At 48.3% G+C, this 17,363-nt stretch overlaps 1 protein-coding gene across 1 annotated transcript; it reads right to left on the bottom strand.

The window, feature by feature from the left end:
* Nucleotides 1-1,882: 1,882 nt before the first annotated feature.
* Nucleotides 1,883-16,631, bottom strand: LOC131899534 (nuclear RNA export factor 2-like). Its single transcript, XM_059251021.1, has 21 exons — nt 16,589-16,631; nt 10,332-10,485; nt 9,952-10,102; nt 9,577-9,660; nt 9,357-9,461; nt 9,162-9,242; nt 8,957-9,026; nt 8,724-8,812; nt 8,514-8,621; nt 8,240-8,349; nt 6,741-6,777; nt 6,271-6,339; nt 6,128-6,183; nt 5,869-5,976; nt 5,673-5,731; nt 5,430-5,545; nt 5,300-5,342; nt 4,647-4,722; nt 3,967-4,149; nt 2,057-2,117; nt 1,883-1,927 (listed from the first exon to the last, which is right to left on the bottom strand). Exons 1-21 carry the CDS (start codon nt 16,629-16,631, stop codon nt 1,883-1,885), a joined length of 1,848 nt encoding a protein of 615 aa, XP_059107004.1.
* Nucleotides 16,632-17,363: the final 732 nt, after the last annotated feature.

Here is a 17,363-nt window from a genome sequence, read left to right as displayed (position 1 = left end):
ACAGGAGGCCCAGTGTTATTCTCTGCGCATTGACGAGTATGTAGCTCTCAGCTACTGCTCGGGTGTCTGCCTGCACGTCACCATGCTTCCTCTTTGCCATGGTGATAACGGATGAAACTTCTACAGCTGTAAGCAAGCCTCAATTAAATGCTTTATTTTTTAAGATTTGCCTTGCTCATGGTGTTCCTCATCACAATAGAACAGTGACAAGACAGAAGTGGTACCAGGGACTAAGGTATTGCTGTGGTCTGCCTGACCATGATGTTTGTTGGAGGAATATGAAAGACTTTGGGACTTTGGATTAGAAAGATAGTTGGATACTTAAAGCAAGGTTTACTGGGCCATCTTAGTAGGAGCATGGAAGACAGTACTGAGAGTGATTTGAACTGTGGGGGCCCAGCTCAAGATATTAGTAAGCAGCATAGGGACTATTCTTGTGACACTTTGGCAAAGAATGTGGCTGTCTTTTGACCTTGTCCTAAAACTCTGCCTGTGGGTTTTCTTATGATGTCCTTGATCCCCCTGGCTGGCACAATTCTTCCTCCCTCTCTTCAGCAGGATTCCCCAAGTTCAGCCTAGTGCTTGGCTGTGGGTTTCTGCATCTGTTTCGATCAGTTACTGGATGAAGGCTCTCTGATGACAATTGGGGTAGTCACCAATCCATAGGTATAGTAGAATATCATTAGGCATTATTACATTGACCTTTTTTCTCTAGTCATGTTTGATTCTATCCTAGGTTTCTGGGACATCCAGCCTGTGGGTCCTGGTGCTCCAGGCAGTGTGAGGGGTGGGCTCGCTCTAGAGGTATGGGTCTCAGGCTGGACCAGGCATTGGTTGGCCACTCTCACAATCTCTATGACACCCTAACCCCAGCACATCCCATAGGCAGGACAGACTGTAGGTCAAAGGTTATGCAGCTGGGTTGAAGTCCCAATCCCTCCACTGGAAGTCTTGACTGGTCACAGGAGATGGCCAGTTCAGGCTACATAGTATCCACTATTGCTGGGAATCTTAGCTGGGTCATCCTTGCAGATTCCTGAGAGTTTCCCTTGCATCAGGTTTCTCTGTGACCCTGAAATGACTCCCCCCTTTTCCAGTCATCTCTGTCAATATTTGCCCCACTTCTTGCACAGCAACTTCCAGAATGGAAGGAGGCAGGAAGACAGATGGAAGCATGGGGACAACTGTGAAAAAAGGCCCACTATCACATGTACAAATCATGAAACAGATCACGGCCCAAACCGTGAAAGCATTCCAAATGGCCAGAAAGGAGAAGTAAAATGTGTGACTTCTCATCACTTTCCTTCTTTCACTGGCCCACCGGCCAGGAGGCACCCCTTGGGAAGTCATGATTGTTTCTTCTTTCACAGGCCCACTGGCCAGGAGGCACCCCTTGGGAAGTCATGATTGTACCAGGGCACATAGACGCTTCTGCAGGCCTCCAGGTAGAGTTCTCTGGCAGAGTCCATAACCTGCAAAGGCTAATCACTGGAAGTAGCATGTGCCTTTTGCCATGAGGATTTATTCACAAAGTGCCCAAGGAAGTGAGCCTCGTGGATCTGCTTGTGGGGGTCCAGGGATGAATGTGGTGAACGTGAGGGTAGGGGGCTCTTCAGTCCTGGCCTCTCTGGCTCATGGCTGCCACAGGCAAAGAATCCAGGAGACAACGTGCAAAGTAACTCTTTATTATGGAAAGGAACAGGCATCACTGGGGGAAATACACAGAGCAATTGACCCCTGGGGTGGCTGTGTTACCCGGCCTACATGTTAACTTTGGCTGTGTGACCAGCCAGGCTTACAGCTGGAGTCACGGGCAAGGCTTCAGAAACAAAGAAAGAAAGGAGAGTGTATACAAGAGGAAGGTGACATCCAGGGGCTCCTTTTAAGTCATCTGTCCGAAGAATTCCCTTGGGATCTTGCTCTGGGTCTGGAGCAATTGAGATGAGATGTCAGAAGAGCCCAGTGCCCTGAGTTCAGTCCCCTGGTCACCTAGACTCCATCTTGCTTAAGACTCCAGAGACACCCACCTGCTACCTAGTTGATTCCCAGACCTCACCTGCAGCATAGTGAAGACCTCAGCAGCTCTGGCGTAGTCCCACTTGTTGTCCTCAAGGCACCTGAGGTGGGAGAAGGACAGGTGACCTCTGTTACCACCACAGGACATGTGCACTGGCCACAAATGCCATCACATAACCTATGGTACTCATTTGCTGGGACATGTGCGCCAGATGTAGCACCCTAGTAATAGTGGAGAAAGACCTGGTAGAACCCAGATCTGTCACCATTCGTGCTCAGAAGAATTCAAAGCAGAAACACAAGGGTATGCCTAAGAATAGTGACGCTTCATACCAACACCCCATACCCCAACTAATGGAGAAGCTCAAGAAAAATAAGAAGTGGAAATTCAAAAGCAAATTCTCCCCCCGTAATATGGCACATCTTGGGGTATTTACCATTTCAAGTGCACATCTCTCAGTCATTTTCTAGTACATTCACAAGACCCTGCAACAATGCCAACTAATTCCTAAACAGCTCTGTTGCTGGAAAGAAAACTCAACTACTGGAACTCAGTCACTACTCTCTCATGTGTCCCAGAACCTGCAAGTTCTAGTGTGCTTTCAATCTCTGCCAATTTCCCCCACCTACATAGTTTTAATAAATGCCCTTTAAAGATAAAACGCAGGGCTTTAGGTGATTGGCTTCATTCACTTAGCCCAGTATTTCCAAGTTTCAACCATGTCAGAACATACATCGGGGCCATATTCACTTTCACGATTGAACGATATCCCACTGTGATATGTACCATATTTCTTTATCCATCCATCTTCAAGGAGACAGTGGGGTTGTTTTGCCCACTCTAAATAACACTGCTCTAAGCATACAAGTTTTGCATGAAGTATGTTTTTGCTGCTTGTAGTCTGTACTCGGGCCATGTGGCAACTCCATGTGTAACATTTTGAGTACGTAGTATGACAGGTCCTACACCCCCGGTACCTATCTCTCTCTCTCTGTCTCTCTGTTTATCTCTCCCTCCTCCCCAGTGTGATTTAGTAATCTCCTAAGCATCTCTCCGTCCAATAAGGTGACACTCCAGATGACCTATGACAGCTTGATTTACATGTCTCAAATGACTAATAGTGATGAGAAAAAACTGTATGTGCTCTCCCTGGCAGTAACTGGTGATGCACTGATTTGGGATGGAGTCCAATTCGCCAGCTTTTCCTTGACTGCCTGGGCTTTTGGTGTCACAGACAATACTTGGCAACCTAATTCAATGCCATGGAGATCTATACCTGTGCTTTGTTCCTTGGGAACTATAGTTGGAATAACTTAATTTTGGATCCCCTCTCTACACACGGCCAGTGTTGTGCACAGGATGTGCGGGTCTGTGTTGGGGGTCAAAATGTACTGTTTTTGGAAGTGAACATTCAATTCTTTCAGTGCTGTGTGGAAGTCATAGGACCATGTGGGGTGTGGTCCTGACACTTGAATAGCAATCGACTTTATCCACCAACTCTTTTCCCATGCCCTCTTTTTTTTTTTTTTTTTTTTTCATTTGTGCCAAAGCGCTTTATTCTTTTGGATGCTGTTCTAAATGGGCTTACTTTTCTAAATTCACCCTTTGGGTATTTGTTACAAGTACACAGGAATACAATTGATTTCTGAATATCAATCTTACATCTTGCAGCCATGTGCAACAGTTCTAGGGGTTTAATATAATGGATTTCCCAAGTAGAGTAGGATGCCATTTGAGAAATGGACTATCTTTAAAAATTCTTTACATACCCTATTACAAAATGATGGTACTTTTTCAGTGTGCTCCTATCTTATTTTTTTGTTTCAGGGACATTAATAAAATATAGACACAGTTCATTTGTTTATATGTCATCTAAGATTCTATTATTCACACTTGTTTCCAACCCCAGCCCTTAGCCCGTCCTGCCCACATTTATAGCAGGCACTCACTTCTGAGACCACTCGAGTTTCATCCCCGACTGGGTGGAAAAAGCCTGCACCATTCTTTGTTGCTCTTGAGAGAGGACGAACTTGAAGCCGGAGCACGATGTGGACGAGGGTACGGCAAAGGAATCCGGGATCTCATCAGGGCTTGGATGCCTCACTAAAAGTTGGTCATTCACAATGCACAGGCTGGAGGAAAATCAGTCCCTGAGACAACTGGACAGGTGGACAAAATCCTTCCACTGCTCCGGACAGGATCCTCTTTAACCACTGAGACCCAGCAACTGGAATCTTCCCATGTGCCTGTGTGATCTGCCTAGTCAAATCCCTGGCTACTGCCGGGAGACCACTCCCATCTCCTCTGAAAGATTGTCTACCAGCTTCATTGGATTTGGAGATTTAATCCCCACGCAGTGAGTCTACACAATAGAAAAAGAACCTGGTTCTCCTCATTTCCATTTTCAACAGGAGAATCAGTTACTTGGGTCAAGGTGACAGTGACTCTTAGGGTCAGAAAGAAAACTGGTATTCCAACCCTGCTCTTAACTGCTAGGCTTCACTGATCCTTTGATCTACCTCTAGGCCTTCCAATATCGTGAGACTACCCCCAGAGATTGGTACCACTGCACGTTCTCCCTTCTGGCCCCAACCTGGGGTGGGAGTTCCACCTACAACGCAGCACTTACTTTGAACTCCTTTTGTCAAGGATAGCAATGAAGGTACGCATGAAGGCACGGATGCATCCCTGCGAGCTGCCTTCCACTTCTAGGACAAGACACAACAAAGCAGCCTTAGAGTTCTACGTGTTTTGCACCCTCAAAGGACATTCCCCAGTCAGGATTTTATGGTGAAAGTGCCCAGGACTGGTCAACTATTGGCTTGGAGTCAGGGCTCTGTGCTGGGAATGGGGGAGGGGGTGGGCAACAAGGGGAAATGATCCACTCCCATTGATGGGGCCCCTACCACATGCTAAACCAAGTGAAACATCCCTTCCAATGTTCACTTGGTCTGTTTCATATTAAGGGGGGAGAGGGAGTTTAATTAGCTCTACCTGCAAATGTAGAAATACAGAGGTTAAGCAACTGGGTAAAAAAGATCTGGAATGAGAGCCACAAATCCCACGGCTCCCATGACCTCTCTCACCCAGGAGCTGTGGGAGAGACAGGCACAGCCTTCTGTCGGACCTGATGGTCTGTGGGCAGGGTGTTATGGGTAGACGAGCATAAGGAGGATAGGAAGGAAAGGAACCCAATTGGGAGAGTTGGGGGAGTTCTCAGGGGTGCATATCCAGGGCAGGAAGTAGGAAAGGGTCTGGAGAGGGCATTCTACAGACACTCACCTTCCTTGAACACCCCTTTGACAGAAAAACAGAGCATGGTTTCCTGAAAAGGAAGAAGGCACAGGCTCAGGGTACTGCTAAATTTTCTAACCACATAGGGACCTGCACCAAGGCAGAAGCTGGTGCTCACCGTCTGGAAACACATGTCCACTTGGAAAGTGCTGGAGGCATGCAAGGTTTTGGGTAATGCCCTGATAAAGTCCACAATGTCTTCTTTTGTGTACTTCAGCAACTGCCTCTGAACGTCTATGGGGGGATTGAAGAAGTCAAATCAGAGATTTGCCTATTACACCCTGGTCCATGGTCTCAATGATTACCTCCTTCACACACTCAGTTCCTGTACTCTACCAGGTCTTCCTCATCACACACTTACGGAACTCCTTGGGATTCTTCATGTTCACTTCATCCTTGAAGTACCCACACGTGCCACTCCTAGGAGAAAAGAGGAACAAGAGGTGGGGGTCCAGACAGTGCAGATGCTTCCTGGGGATCAGTCCTGTCTACCTGGTGGTGGGAGTGAGAGACAGAATCACCCTTCTCCAGAACAGAGAATAAGCTGCGATACTCACAGATTTGGATCACTGGGGTCAAAGGGAACAGTCAGTGAGAAGCAGGCCTGGTCATGGTAAACGCTGAGGAGTCCCTGGCGTTCTCCATAGTCGTAAATCCAGTAATACCTATGGGGTGTGGAGGTGGGTGGAACGGGCTATTTTTTTTTCTTGGCCTGGGCACCAAACGTGACCTGAGGCCTCTGAGCAGACCTGTGCAAAGGTGGCCCAGCCTAGCCAACTCCTTCCCTTCCATCTTCAAGGTCCCATGTGCACTTACTCCCGCAGGAATTGCTGTACTTGAGTCTTTACGGCCTCAGAACCCTTAAAGCTTTCCTAAAACACAAAGCCATTTCAGATGCTGTGTCTACTAAAAGCATCACTTGGCAACACCATAAATCGCTCTTGGTCCTTCTTCCTCACCTTGCAGGGCTTCATTAACTGCGGCTCTTCAATGTTCCTTACACTTGAAAGTGGTAACTTCCTGCCATCCTGAGAAGACAAGGAGAAGGGTGGGAACGCACACCAGGGAGCTAGGACTGGATGTCCATGGGGACGAAGAAACCCAAAGGGGAACCTTGACTCGGAGGCCAGGCATAAAGTGGTCAGGAAATCCTTGGGCTATGAGATCACAGCGAGTACTGTATTATGGGGTACTGCAAATCTCTACCATATGTGCTTTGTAGGAGTGATTCTGTGTGGTGGGGAGGTGCTTTCTTTCTGTGTATAATTATGGGACAATATTCAGATTAGGATTTCTGGAATCCATGCTGTTGAAAATGGATGACTGTCCCAGGCAAACACCTTATCCAGGTAAGAAACAAAGGGGCTGGAACTAAAAGTGGAAGTCAGTTGTGTGAGGAAGAGGAGCAATGGTGAAGGCAGGAACATACCAGGCGAGACAACTCCGGGAAAAATTTCAGGACAGCGCTGTTCAAAAAGAAAGGGCCATAGGAGTTATTGACAGTTCAGGTCTGGGCAGGATTTCTCCCCTGCCTCCACCCCTCCTTTGATTCTCCCTATAGTTCTCTTTCAGCCCCTTCCCTGCCGCCCAACCCTTAGGTAGCTCCCACCCACACTGCATTGGCCTCTTTCCTTCTCCAGGGCCACAAGGAGCCACATTGGGAGCCCAGTTTTCAGGGATTCTTGTCTCTCCCTGCCTCCCTTCCCTGTCTCAGAAAGATCCATAGAAGGCCTTTAAAGGATCAGGACTGGATCTCAGGGCCTTGCCACTTCGAAAGGCCTCTAGGATTCTCTGGATGCTGAGAGATGAAGATAGGGGAGGCAGGAGTCATGCAGGAAGGGGGCTGTTGGTGGGGGATGGTAGCTGGTGACAGAAAGGGAGTTGGGAGAGCAAGGAAGATATTAGAGAGCCATGGGAGAGGAAAGGCAAAGAAGACCGAGGAAACAAAGCAAAGGGAATGAGAGATGATGCTCTGTCTAGCTTGATGTAGTGGGCCTGTGTAACAGAGGGGAAAGGGGCTCCCCTGCTGCCTCCATTTCCTTCACTTGTGCCAGGCTAGCCCAGGGATCCAAAGCAGGAATGAAAGCATGCACCCTACCGAGTCAGGCATGGAGGCCCATACTATTTCCTCAGTGACCTAGGGACTAAGGGCCTCCTTGAAGGCAGAAACCATTTTCCAGAGGCTGAAGAAGTGATGGGTGAGTCCTCACCTCAGCATAGGATGGAGGGGCTATAGGCTTATCTAAGGAATCAACTTGCCTGTCTCAGGCTACCCAAGGCTTAGATGCTAGGAAGAATGACGAGCAAGGTAGGTTGTTGGTCCATTGGTATAGGCAGGGAAGGAAGGAGGGATGGAGGCATGACGAGGCTAGACCTTCTGTCTCCTCAACCTCTGCTGCACTCTGCCTTCCCGTCCTGCTACAGGAGCCTTCAGCTCCCCAGTCATGGCCCACTCCTGGATCCCTGATCCAGAGAGCCCAGGTTTTCCCCCCAAAAAAGACAGAGACCCCAGCAGTAGATCAGAGGAAGCGATGTCCACATCAGCATCACCTAGGACCTCAGCCCTCAGCCTGGGGCAGGACAACCTCTAGGGCAGCCTGGGACAGAAGAGGGGACCGTTCAGGAACAAGATCTGGAGGCCTCCAGGGAGGAGGCCTGGTGCTGTCGAGATGAGGAAAGGCAGGGCCTGCTGGAGGAGGCCGAAAACTCACACAACGGAAACAGGGCCCACCATAGAGGGGGGGGGCATGCAGGAGACATGGGGCAAAGGAGGCCTGTGAGCACAGCCAAGTACAGAGAGAGGGGAGAGGGCGGGCCCTATGGTCCTCCCAGAGGACCAGGCCTGCCTCCTCCCACAGAGAGTCTTTCAGGGTACCAGGAGGCAGTGGTATCCATGAAAGGGAAGAGGTGTCAGCAGGCGTGAAGTACCTTACATAGGCAGAATGGTTTGGGAAGGTGCTGCACAAGGGGTTCCCTTCTAGCCACAGCTCTTTCAGCTTCAGCCCTTTCATCTTCTCCAACTCCCACACTGTTCTTAGCTGAGAAAAATGGGAGAGGACTGTTAAAGGCGTCCCAGGCAGAGGCAGCCATCTGCAGTTCAGGACCGATGTCTTCCTGCTCCCACTGATGGGTCACTTTATCTGTCTAATGTCAGTACAGTTTGCAGTACCATCTGTCTTCAACCCCAACCTCATCTGCTCACCTCATTTTCAGAGAGGTCCAGGATCTTGACTTGGGGTGCCTTCTCTACCACATCATACAGGCTATCTAACCGGAACAGTTTGTTGTTGCTCAAGTTCAAGGAGAACAGCTTTGGGGAGCAAGAGTTAGAGTGATCTTTACCGTCAGGAGCCTCGGAGACACATCCGCCCTGAATCTCATGCTTTCTGGCCCTTCACCCAAACATCAATACCTCAGGGAAATTCTCTTGGATGACCTGAAGGGTGGCAGTCATGCAGCTTCTTCGGTTCAGAATCATTTCTATGTTGTGATCCAACAAGGCTTCAGGAGGAGGAGAAAGTGGAATCAGAAGGTGGAGGGGGGTCCCTCTGAACCAGCCCCAGCACAGACCCCTCCACAGGCTACCACATGTATGTCTTCTTCCTAGGCAGACCCGTGACCTACAGTTATTGCCACCAGTCATACCTGGGTCAAAGCGGAGCTTTTGGAGGTCCAGAGCATGCTGGGAAACATTATATCTTTTCCGCAGGGCCCGCTGCAGAGACAGATGGAGAGGGTGCTCTATGGCTCTGTGGTGTTGTAGGTCATGGTGTTGGGAACTTCAGGGACTGAGGGGAGGAAGGGCTGGGTTTGGGAAGTGAACACACCCACTGCCTTCCAACTGCTTTACCTTCAGCTGCTCCAATTTTTCTCCTGTGAACCTATTTTGCACAGAGTAGGGTACTTCTGAGGGATTGACAAAAACAGGTATCTGTAGGAAGGAGACACAGAGTGAGTACTGGGAACTCACTCTAATCCCAAAGATGACACTCCCAGTCCCCGGCCTGTGCCAGGGCTAGGTACAGAGAATGCCTCCAGAACACACCTTCTGACCGTCTTCATCACACATCTTGTAGCTGACATCCTTCAAGGCATGGGCAACGCTAGCACCCTGGACAAAGAACTGGATCCGGTACTTGTCACAGTGGAACTTTGGAGAGGGGAAAGAAGTGGAAGTGTTAAGAGGCCATTGCTGAGCCCTGCTGAGCCTGGCCTCCTGCTCAATCCCCCAAGCCATCCTCTCTGGCTTCACCCTCCTCGCTTACATCCACTGCGGTGAAGGGTACGCTGCAGAGGCTGTGGACTGATTTCATTAGCTGTGTCTTGTCAGACTTTCTGCCACACAGAATCTAAATTTACAAACAAGGAACAAGACAGAAGAGAGACACCATGGGACCTCAGAGGAGAGCAGACATACTCCAGATGTTCTTTCCTGACCTTCTAGCTAGCTCCAGAGCACTTCCATGGGACCTGTGACATGGCACCTTGTTTTGTGCCAAACCCAGATCTCCTAGACCCACACCCTGTCCACACAGTCGTCGCTCTTCTCCCTCCAGGTAACCAATTTGTCTTGCTCTCTGTGATTATCCTTATGTTGGGTTGCAGAATAGTCTAAATGCAGTGGTCACCAAGACACTCACCGTGACCTTGAACCAGCTCTCCAGTGTTTCATCTTCTGTGTGCTGCCTCGATTCTCTCTTCTGAGGTTTGCCATCTCTCCACACTGTGATGTGGATTTTGTCCTCCATGTGCTGGTCCTCTCTACTCTTATGTCGCACAGCATAAGGTGTGCTACGAAAGGATTAGGGAGTGCTGACAAATGCTAATAAGTTCTTGCATGGACCCTCATTCCCCTCACTGGAAGCACGGGCACAATTAGGATTGCTCAGCCACCATCCCACATCTATGGAGCACTGGACCTCCAGTTTCTCAGGGAGAGAAGACCACAGGGGAAGAGGGGGTGGAAGAGTTCACAGTTCCGGGGGCTGCTACCCACTAAACAGGCAGCCCGCTCACTTACTGCCTTACTGAGTGGTCCCAGAGAACATCTCTCATCTCCACATCTCCACCATCAGCCCGGGATTTTGAAGTCAGGGACATGCGCCCAGTGTGCTCATAATGACTTTTCCTTTTGCTAGTATAACCCGGGGAAGAAACCCGGTCTCTTTTTCTTCCTAGAACACGGCTTTCACCACCATTGTGTTCTGAAATGGGAAAGGATGAAGGTTAGAAAATACATCAGTGGTCCACTTACCACGTGCTGCACCATGGGGGGTGACACCATGGAAGGGCCAGAAAAGCACCAGTTTTCCCCAAAGGACTAATCACAAACCCCTAGTGGGCAAATTCCTGTCACACTCACAGTAGACAGCTTGCAAGAAGAAGGGACCCTTTGGACCCTTTTAAACCCAGTGGAGCAGGATTTGTGATGAACAGGAGTGTACTTGGCCCATGGTATAGACCAGACACAAATCACATACCAGGAAGCTGAACTAACCTGGCCCCATTCAGGGAGTCTCTAATTTAACAGCACACAAAGGCTTGGGAGCCTCGCCCTCTCACTGCAATAACCCAGTCACTCACTGCACTGACTCTGCCATAGTTAACAAGCGTTACACTCCCTTGCTGGTGATGTACAAGCTTCACAGCTGTGGAGACTGAGGCAGTAGCCTGTTACACTGCCTGCCCTCCGATAGTCTCAGCCTTCAGTACTTGGAAACACAGGACACTAACTTTCCTAAACCCACACTTGCCTTAAAGGTTCCGAAACACAAACTGGAATGCTAAGAGTCAGACACAATTTCCAGTTGTACTGTGATCTTGCTGTTAGGGATTCTTAGTCTGAGTCCATTACAGTCACAGAAATGACAGTTTGTGATTGCACATCTCTTCAGTGCTGAGGCCTGCTCCACTAGCTAGAAGGTTCTCCATCTTCACAAAGCCTTCAAGGCAACTGAGAATTAAGCCAATGTGTGCCTGTTCTTCACTAGAGCGTTCTATTTATGCCATTAAGATCCCATTCCTGTATCAAGGTTCTCAGTTCTAGCTCCCTGCTGACTTTCTGTCCAGCAACTCTATTGTGTTGGATTGGCTATTTTTCCCTTACTATCCATCAGCATTTGTTTCGAGTACTCTGGAATTCTGTTATTAGCCTCACACACATTTGGAATGCTTGAGGATTCTGTTTGGGTGGTCAGGAGGTAGGAAGGCCTCACCTCGCCTCCCATGGGCAACAAGAGCTGCTTTGTTGGGCAATGCAGCTTGTGTCTGTAAAGTCTTTTTGTTGTGTGCCCTGTTCACACCCAGGAGTAGTTCCTGCTATCCCATCCCCTCTCCAACCCATACCCTTCCACCAAGCTCTTTTCCCATACATCTGATTCACTAGGGGGTGGCAGACTTGGAATACTTTCTGTTTTATGATATCTTTTGAAATAATGGTAGCCTCCTTTTTGTGCCCCCAAGGTACACTCAACACAGGCATTTTGTATTAACAATCACCCCAAACCCATGTGCCAGCAGAAGGTGATGCTGGTGTCTTTCAGAGCAGTCTTCTCATGCACCCCAAAGTTAAAGGTTCCCTCTGATCCCAAGCTGTAGAGTTTGCTCATTAGTTACTCCCTGTTGCCTCAGGACACCTGTATGGATAAAAATGAGCTCACTTGGGGTCAACTCCTAACAAACCGATGATGGCCACAGCTCAGATGAACTCCACTGGGGAACCCAGCATGCTCACCATGCACCCCCTATCAGGACCTTCCCATCACACACTGCAGTGCTTTCCCTGTGTCTTAGCTGACACCGGAAATGAATCTAAAGGTGAACAGATTCCTTGGGGTAGGCACTCAGCTTACTGGGCCCCAAACACTGGAGGACAATAGCCTGCTCTCTGTTCCACAGGCTACATCTAACTGCTAAGGAAATTCTCCTGGCTCCACCTTCAAAATGCCACCAGAGCCTACCTCCTCTTACCTTTGCCATGGGTGTTACCCTGGCCAGGCCTCCCAAACTGTTTTCTGGGCTACCCCAAGGCTGTCTTTGCATTTTCCCACGCTGCCACAACCTCTGTCTCCCACATAGCAGTAACAGTGCTTTGCCTTGGTTCTAAGGCAAATATCAAATCTTGCCGATCCCTGTCCTCCAAGTCTTGCCACTGGGTTCTGAACTTTGATGCCCACCACGTTAAAGATCTGTGAGTCTATGACAGAATCAGCAACAGCAGCTGAAAACCACTTGAGATGTGGCATTAGGTGAATATTAGCAAACCAAATCCTTTTCATGGAAGTTCACAGGGCAAAAGAAAACATCGGATTCTCAGGTTGTAGATGAGGCAGGGACAGGAGGTGGGCAAGGTTTAGACAAAAGGCACACTCTCCTGTCTCTGGGAACCTGAAATTACACATCTCACCTGTGACTTCAGAAAGAGTGCTCCTTCCTAACCACTGAACTGTCTCTCTGGCACCTAAATGCTTTTTATGTTCTTGCTGTCTATCAGTTGTGGTGGACTGAAGGAAGCAGCAGAACCCACATAAAAATCCAGAAGTTCTGGATGCATAGCACCCACAAATGGAGTAAGATGATTCCAAACCATTGTGTGGAACCCAGGACTACGTCAAAAACACTTCTGTGAGGCATGGGTACAGTTGAGCTTTTTAATGGCCACAGCTCTAGATACCATCTTCAGCAAGGCCCTCTATTGTGAATCACAGAACACTGAGAGTACTGAGTGAGCAGCTGCAGAGGAATTCTATGGAGAGGGACACTGAGGACAAAAACACATTAGTGCCCATCCACATCCTGAATGCTCTGGTTACATCGCCATCCCTGGCCACCAGAATCAAAGTGATAGACAGCAAGAACATAAAAAGCATTTAGGTGCCAGAGAGACAGTTCAGTAGTTAGGAAGGAGCACTTGCTTCTCTTACAGAGAGCCTGGGTTCAGTTCCCCGCACTCATATCAGCCTGCTTAGAGCCGCCTGTAAAGTCCAGCTCCAGGGATTCTGGCGCCCTCTTCTGGCCCCGATGCCAACTGCAAGCACGTACTATGCACATGAAGACGTGCAACAAAATACGAATAAAAAAAAATAACACTATTAGACACATCAGCTTACCCTCAGACTTTGCTATGTGTTAGCTGTTCCTCCAACAGAAAAGGAACAGTGAGCCTCTTTCAGGATACCACAACTGTTCCTAAGCTCCTACCTGTGTCATTCTGGAATTGTGTCTATAGTACTGCTTAGCTGCTGAAGACAAGCACCTCTGCCATAGTAGCAGGAGAATACAGAGATAAGAGAACCAACATTTGTGCTGTGGCAACAGCCACTGCTTGGTATGGGGCATACTGAAGACTTTTCACCTCCTCAAAGAAGTCCCATGAGATTTGAACCCAGGACCCCCTTTTGGATCATGAATATTCAGCTCCAGGATGCTGGATGATTATCCCAGAAGGGCTCATCCTCCAAAATGGTAGATTCAGAGCTTTGTATGCCACTGATTGCTCTACCAAACCCCCTCCCCACCTCACATCAAGCCCTCCTGTAGTGGCTGAACTCTTTCTCCATGGCTGGTGGAAGTTCTCATTTCCTGGACAGACTTCCTGCAGCAGAGAAAAGACACAGTTTTGTGCCACTCACACCTGTTGAGGTGGGAATCCAGTGTCTTGAAACAGGTGAAGGAGAGCTGCCTTGGACGAGCTGGTGGACTCTTTTGAACTGTAAGGTGCATGGATGCATGGATGCATGCACGGTGCCTAAGATCCCCTGTGCACCACACTTACTTTAGTGCATTAAGGTCAGCACTACATCAAGCAGCCAGCTTCCAATGAGTCACCCTTGTCTCTTTTCTAACTTTAAAGCCATCTATTATTTCACTATTAAGCGTCCCACATGATGACAGAGGAGTTGCTCTCAGAGCCTGTTGTCAGCTTACAGAAATTCATTTGTTTTTCCAATTTGTAGAGACGAGTCTTATTCACCAGAGGGCAATCCATCTTGGATTGCTAATGTATTGTCTGTCTTCTTTCCTGGCTCATTCCGGACAACCATTCTTTCCTCCGCCTCTTCTTCAGGTCTTGTGTCCAACAGCACTAGTGACTTCCTGCGTGCATGTGCTTCGTTCTTTGAGCATGCCTTTTCTGCTCTGCATTATCTACTGTAGCTCTTGAGTTGCTGCCATTCTCAGCCAAGAGTCAAGATCAAGGGTCATAGGCTTTCAAGGGTTCAGTCTGCAATTGGTCTGAAAACTCCCTCCCCCCCCCCTCCTTATATACACTGGTCCAGTCAACACATTCACATAACCAGGATGTATCTCCTCATACAACCTCACACTTTCAATCGTTGTAGTGACTGCCAGCACAAGAGGCACTTTACTCCAAAAGTGGCCTTCCAGGGCCCTCTGGTTGTAGCCACCCATGCCAGGATAAATTTTAGCATCACTGTTTTTCTAACACTGACACCCAGGACTTTTTGTTTCTCAAAGGAAAAGATCCACTGAGAGACTTTTTTTTTTCCTGTTTCACAGGGTGTTTTTCTAGTAAGGTCTATATTGGAATGTAATGATTCACAGGGCCAACAAAACAATTACAATCCTAATGCTAGCCCCAAGGTCTATTCCCTCATTTGGCCACTGAATCCTTCCTGAGACAAAACATCAAGGTCCAACAATCAAAATTCATTATTTGAGTAACATGTCCAAGCAGGACTTGCCAACTCACCCTAGAACAGTCTCCCCCCTTTTCTCCTTAAAAACCAGTCCTGCAAAAACACCTGCTTGCTGGTTTCTTGTTGCTGCTGCTGCTGCATGGTGTTTGCCTTTGCAGCCCCTGACTCCTTGCTTTCTCCTCCAGATTAATATATCTTTTTTTGTGTGTGTGCTGAGAACCTGGTATTGGGTGTGTCCTGTCTAACTCCAGGGGGGCTGTCCTCTCTTATAATGGCAATTCATGCATCCAACACACTCGCTTGTTCACAAATGTCTCTTAGCTTGTCAGTGACCTCGTTTGTGACAGATGTCTTGGTGATTATTTATGTCAAGGCTTCTGGTGTCAGATGAATAAGTGTGTGAGATGGGGTGGACATGTCTTCACTCCATAAAAGTACACTCACTTCACTGAAGAGAACTACAGGAGCAGCAAGTGATGAACCAGGGATTATAAAAGACAATGACCAGGCTGGACTCAAATCATGGCAGTGACATCTAGGGCCTCCATGACTTTTGGCAAATCCTTAATCTCTTTGGGCTGGTCAGTCCTACTGCTGGCCCAGTGTTTCCATTAGCCCCTATTTGTGGCACAAACTCTGTACCACAGACCTTTTTTCTCTGCGAGGGCTTTGGCAGGGTCTTACAGCATCCTTCTCTAAACTGCAGTGAGTGGGGTGGGTGCTATTTATGATGGTGTGCTGTAAGATCCTCTGGGGGTTTTCTTTGCCAGCAACACAACGAATGATCCTGGTCTGGATGGTGCCTACTCCATTAGTTTGGGTCCCTATTTCATTTCAGTAAGAATCCTTCAGGCCCGGACAGCCACGTTCATGTGAAGGGTATGCACAGGCTCGAGAACTTACAGGAACAGTGAAAAATGAGCCCCTAGGACTTGAGGGCTGCTTTGAACACGGTTCCTCAGACTCAGAACCCCCTGTACATGGAAAGAACAGCATCTCTGGATTTTTTCTGAGGCTGACTGGGGGAACTTAGCAGGACAATGGGGAACTTCAAGGCAATGCTTGCTCTTGAAGAGGGGCGGCTTTTCAATAATACGATAGTATGGAAAAGCCACGAGTTATTTGGAGTCGGTGAGAGGCACTGCCTGGCACATCAGTGGTACCCTGCTTTCCATGGTGGGATGGTGGGTACTTCATTTGCTCAAGGAGAAGACCCTTTGGGACAGTTTACAAATAATACCATGAATTTTCACCTAACTATTCTAGAATTACGCTTATAAACTGGAATTATCTGTGAAGAAGGAAAAACTGAAAATGATTCAAGTGGGGGAAATCACTGACTGAGGAGAGAAGATAAAATATCAAATGAGTGATTTCATGACAAGAAGAAAAATCCCAGTACTAAACACATATCCCATTGTCCTTAGTAAACAGCAGTCTAGGATTAAAGGGGTGGAAGACTAAACTCCTCCCAACTCGTAATACATTCAGGGAACATTGACACACCAGGGGCTCTTCGTAAAGGAAACCATTCCCAGGAAACTTGGGGAGACCCGAGAGCTCCAGGTTGCAGTGAGCATACTACCTAAGCACAAACACAGCCTTCTGGAAGTGTCCTTACCTGTGTACCTGATGGTCCCCTGCTTCCTTTCAGTGGAGCCCATCTTTCTTGTCTCTTGGCCTTTGTGGTGTCAGAGGAAGCTTAGAAATGAAGAAGTGGGAGGAAAATGGATTACTTCAGCTCTCGGACACACAAAATATGGCAATATTCTTCAGGCACCAGGAAAGCACGTTTTTCACCCCCAGGCATGAAGGCACCGCATCGCCGCTTACTCAGCTTTACTCCTTCACTACCTCCTTCACGATGGACCCAAGGCATACTTAAGATTTCACCTGTCTGTCTCTTTACACTACCACTTTCTGTCTGAAGGATGGACAGGGAGCTTGCAACAGGGAATCCAAGGAGCAATACTTTGTAAAGAAGATGGAAATCTCAGTGCGTTGCTCGCCTAAGGAGAGCTTGAACACAAAAGGGTGGATGAACCTCTGCCAACTGCCCCTTTGAAAACTAAAGTTTCAATTTAAGGAACAAAGTATCTACTTTGTCCCCATGTCGACAAGCTCATTGAAATCTCAAACTTTACAAAGTCCCACCTCTCCTTTGCTTCACTCTCCCTTGCCTTCTCCGGTCACTTCCTTCTTGGTCACTTCCTTCTTCCAGATCACTGTTCATCCCAGCTGGGGATGCTGGGCCAGCAAAAAAAAGCCAGGGCACAGCAGCAGCGGGGAGAGAGGCTGCGGGGGAGCAGAAGACCTCTTCCTCTGCCCGCAATGAACTCTGTGAGAACTGGAGAGTAGGAAGCCTCGGGTGTCCTTAAGAGTAACAAGGTCAGAAG

Source organism: Peromyscus eremicus, chromosome X (assembly GCF_949786415.1).
Source record: "Peromyscus eremicus chromosome X, PerEre_H2_v1, whole genome shotgun sequence".
Lineage (NCBI taxonomy): Eukaryota > Metazoa > Chordata > Mammalia > Rodentia > Cricetidae > Peromyscus > Peromyscus eremicus.
The sequence above is the reverse complement of the archived record's forward strand: the minus strand, read 5'-3'. Positions and strand labels throughout refer to the sequence as shown.

Bases quoted from the DNA above. Each gene is read 5' to 3' on its own strand.
- LOC131899534 (XM_059251021.1), bottom strand. From the start codon at position 16,631: ATGGGCTCCACTGAAAGGAAGCAGGGGACCATCAGGTACACAG. The intron at 8,813-8,956 runs GTATGACTGGTG...CTCCTCCTGAAG, and splicing joins AAAGCTCCGCTTTGACCCAG to CCTTGTTGGATCACAACATA. The intron at 5,343-5,429 runs GTGAGCACCAGC...CTTCCTTTTCAG, and splicing joins TGGACATGTGTTTCCAGACG to GAAACCATGCTCTGTTTTTC.